This window comes from Rattus norvegicus, chromosome 5, assembly GCF_036323735.1.
Source record: "Rattus norvegicus strain BN/NHsdMcwi chromosome 5, GRCr8, whole genome shotgun sequence".
NCBI classification, from domain to species: domain Eukaryota; kingdom Metazoa; phylum Chordata; class Mammalia; order Rodentia; family Muridae; genus Rattus; species Rattus norvegicus.
Genome location: NC_086023.1, coordinates 137690570 through 137694081, shown reverse-complemented (window position 1 = coordinate 137694081; position 3512 = coordinate 137690570). Strand labels below are relative to the sequence as shown.

At 43.2% G+C, this 3512-nt stretch overlaps 1 protein-coding gene across 1 annotated transcript; it reads left to right on the top strand.

Annotated features, from left to right (window-relative positions):
* The first annotated feature begins 362 nt into the window (after window positions 1-362).
* Window positions 363-1310, top strand: Or10ak7f (olfactory receptor family 10 subfamily AK member 7F). Its single transcript, NM_001000411.1, has one exon. It carries the CDS (start codon window positions 363-365, stop codon window positions 1308-1310), a length of 948 nt encoding a protein of 315 aa, NP_001000411.1.
* Window positions 1311-3512: the final 2202 nt, after the last annotated feature.

The following is a 3512-nucleotide window of genomic DNA, read 5'->3' as shown; positions in this document are numbered from 1 at the left end:
CTGGATAGGTGAGGAGACTGAGGCACTGGGATGTTGAGCAACTTGAGGAGAGTGCAGAGGATCTGACCACTGAGCTCACAAGCCACATCCCAGCCTTGATTTATTTTTGAATAAAAGCTACTATTTTTCAGTTTATGTATATGAGTTTTGCCTATATCCACGCTTATGTACCATATGTGTACCTGGCCTCTGGAGGTGAGAGCATGAAGCCAGATCCCTGGAACTGGGATAGACCGAGTGTTGAGCTGTCTGTTCTCCTGGAAGAGCACTCGATGGTTGACCTCTGAGCCATCTTTGCTGCCTCTACTGCTGACATGTGTCAGGTGACACAGAGAATAATGGACTCTTTTATGGCCTGCAACATGTGGATGATTCCAGGCAAGAACCAAAGTTGGGTTTCTGAGTTCATCCTGATTGGCTTCTCCAGTGACCCCACAACCAAAAGCATCCTCTTCATTGTCTTCCTTCTCATCTACCAGAGCTCAGTCCTGGGCAACGGGCTCATCATCATGCTGGTCTGCCTGGACACACAGCTGCACACTCCCATGTACTTCTTCCTCTGTACCCTCTCCCTGTTGGATATGAGCTATGTCACCACCACTGTGCCCCAGATGTTAGTGCATCTTCTTGCTCACTCTCAGACCATCTCCTTTGCTGGTTGCTGGGTGCAGATGTATGTGTTTGGGGCCCTGGGTATAACTGAGTGCACCTTCTTTGTTGTGATGGCTTATGACCGGTATGTGGCCATTTGCTATCCACTGCGCTATACTGTCATCCTCAGCTGGGGCCTGTGCATACGTTTGGCAGCAGGGTCTTGGATCTGTGGTTTCTTTTCCTCTTTATTGCATACTTTCTTCACCATGAGTTTACCTTATTGTGGGCCCAACAGAGTCAACCACTACTTCTGTGAAGGTCCTTCAGTGCGGAGCCTGGCTTGCATGGACACCCACCTCATTGAGATTGTGGACTTTGTGTTGAGTGTCTTTGTGGTCGTTACTCCAATCTCCCTCATTGTGGCCTCCTACATTCACATTGCCAAGGCAATTCTCAAGATCAAGTCCACCCAAGGCCGCTGCAAGGCTTTCTCTACCTGTGCCTCCCACCTGACTGTGGTTACACTCTTCTACATTCCTGCCACTTACGTCTACATGAGGCCCAACTCCAGCTACTCTCCTGAGCAAGACAAGCAGATCTCACTCTTTTACAATGTCTTCACAGCCTTGCTCAACCCTGTGGTCTATAGTCTGAGAAACAGGGATATCAAGAGGGCATTTCTCAAGGTGATGGTACATGGTAGGGTGCACTGGTGAACCAGGATGATGAACCCTTACATGAACACTGGATGAATGTTCATCACAGAAACTGTTGCATGAGAGCAACATTATGCATTTGATACAATATATGATTTAATAACTCGGGACAACATTCCTGAACATCGAATACTATACTGATGAGACGACTACATCACAGTGCAACAGAAAATGTAAACATCAGTGGTTCTCAGACGAGATCGGGCGCGTTCAGGGTGGTATGGCCGTAGACACATCAGTGGTTCTCAATTCAATGGCTCCCTTGGGACCCACTTATGTTAGTGGTAGATTGCAAATGTCCTTGTATAGTCAGTCTCAGATCTGTCCATCAAGAACAGAAGGAAAGGAATAGTGGTTAAAACCTATAACACTTAAGCTTCTCAATAGTCATCAGCCTCTCTTTGCTCACATTGTTTTCCAATGAAAGCATCATGGTCCAGCCTGACAACAAGATGTCAGGATGTTGGGATTTATTTTACTTCCGCAGAGTAATAATGAAAGTCATGTGACAATGATCTGGTGTGTACACTTCCAGTACAGAGAAGTGGAAAAATAACAGGAGTTTGGTAGTCTGTTGTATTTTCCCAGAAGCAAACTGTGTACACGCAAGTCAGCAGGAGAAATGTTGTCAGTGATATTTATAATAGAAACAGTTGAGGCTGAGGTGCTATAGGCTGAGTAATACAGCACAGGTTGTCATTAAAATTCAAGCAGTAGTGTGTGGAACAGAAGTACAGGCTGGAGACCAGGTTTCCTGCATATATTCAATGTAGTCTCTGGTTAAACCTAATGAAGTCTGAATTGTGTGGTAAAACAGAAGTTAAGGGAGCTGGATTTCATTGCAGAAGTCCCAGCATTTCCTGCAAGTGACATAAAGCATCTGAGGACACGTCTCCCCTGTGACAGCTGACGCTGGTCCTTTTCTACACTGAGGTGGTGGGTATCCTTTACCTGTCTGCTCCAGAGTAGCTCTTGTCTGACCAATCAGCAAATTCCTCTGTGCTTCGTGCTTGACTTATTCTTCCCTTAATGATGTCTGCCTTCTGATTTTCTTCTTTAGCCATGTTTTTGGGGAGGTACTGAATAGAATCCAGTCAAAGGATTTATTATTATTTGTGGATTTATGTTAAGAGAAGGTCTTACCCATTCCATGCTGGCTTGGAATTTCCAGTGTACCTAAAAATTTTTGAAATTCAGGTCATCCTGTGTCCACTCCTCAGTTACTATGATTCTGATCATAAATACAAGATCTGCTGGTATTTGGGGTTTTGGATGATGCCCTTTGTCATTCAGGTCTCACTTTGATAAAATCCAACTCATCCACTTTATCTCTGTCTCTTGGAATATATTTCAGTAGTCATTTCCTGATGCAAAGTCATGAAAGGTTCTCCTGTATATTAAATATTTCCTCTACATTTGGATTCATTTTGTTATAATTTTGTGCCCAGCATGTGCTCAGTGTCCAATTTCATTCTTTTTTTGTGTGGATGTCCATTGTCTCATCATTGCCGTTGAAAACAGTGCTTGTCTCATTGCATGATATTTAATCCTTGAAAATTATTGATTGATGATACATTTCAGTGCTTATGGTGATATGACTACCATAATGCCATCTATTGTGACTCCATTCTTTCTTTGTTTACACAGTTATCCACCCTCTCTCCCTCCCTAAATTCATCATTTTTGCCTTGCCCACACATTTGAGATTTTCATGTCCTTGACTATAGTCCAGATGTATTGACCAAAATAATTGTCAAGACATGCCTAAAATGCCTGCTAATCTCTTCAGGAACAGGCAATTCAAGATTACTCTCACCATCATCTAATTCTAATCTATCTCAGTAGTTTTTGCTTTTAAAACCTGTATCCCTGGACTTGGTGTTGCTGTAAAATTATAAAAAATGATGTCTTTTATCCAGCACTAGGTCCAGGACATTGTGCCCCATGACATCTGCTAGATATTTTCATATCAGTCAGCAAAGTGTCTCACCCACTTAGCTCCAACCCATATTGCACTTCCGGTGGCTATTCTCTGAGCCTGGCCACAATCTATCTACCAATATAGTTTCTAAGGCAGGTTGCCACCATGCCAGATATACACATCCCAATTCTGTGGTGGCCCAGTGTCTCCAGCCACCACACACTTTTTTTTGTCTATTGATATCAGATATATTTAATAGCAAAATACCTTTAAAATTCTAC

Excerpts from the sequence above, each read along its gene's own strand:
- Or10ak7f (NM_001000411.1), top strand. The coding sequence starts at position 363 with ATGTGGATGATTCCAGGCAAGAACCAAAGTTGGGTTTCTGAGTTCATC.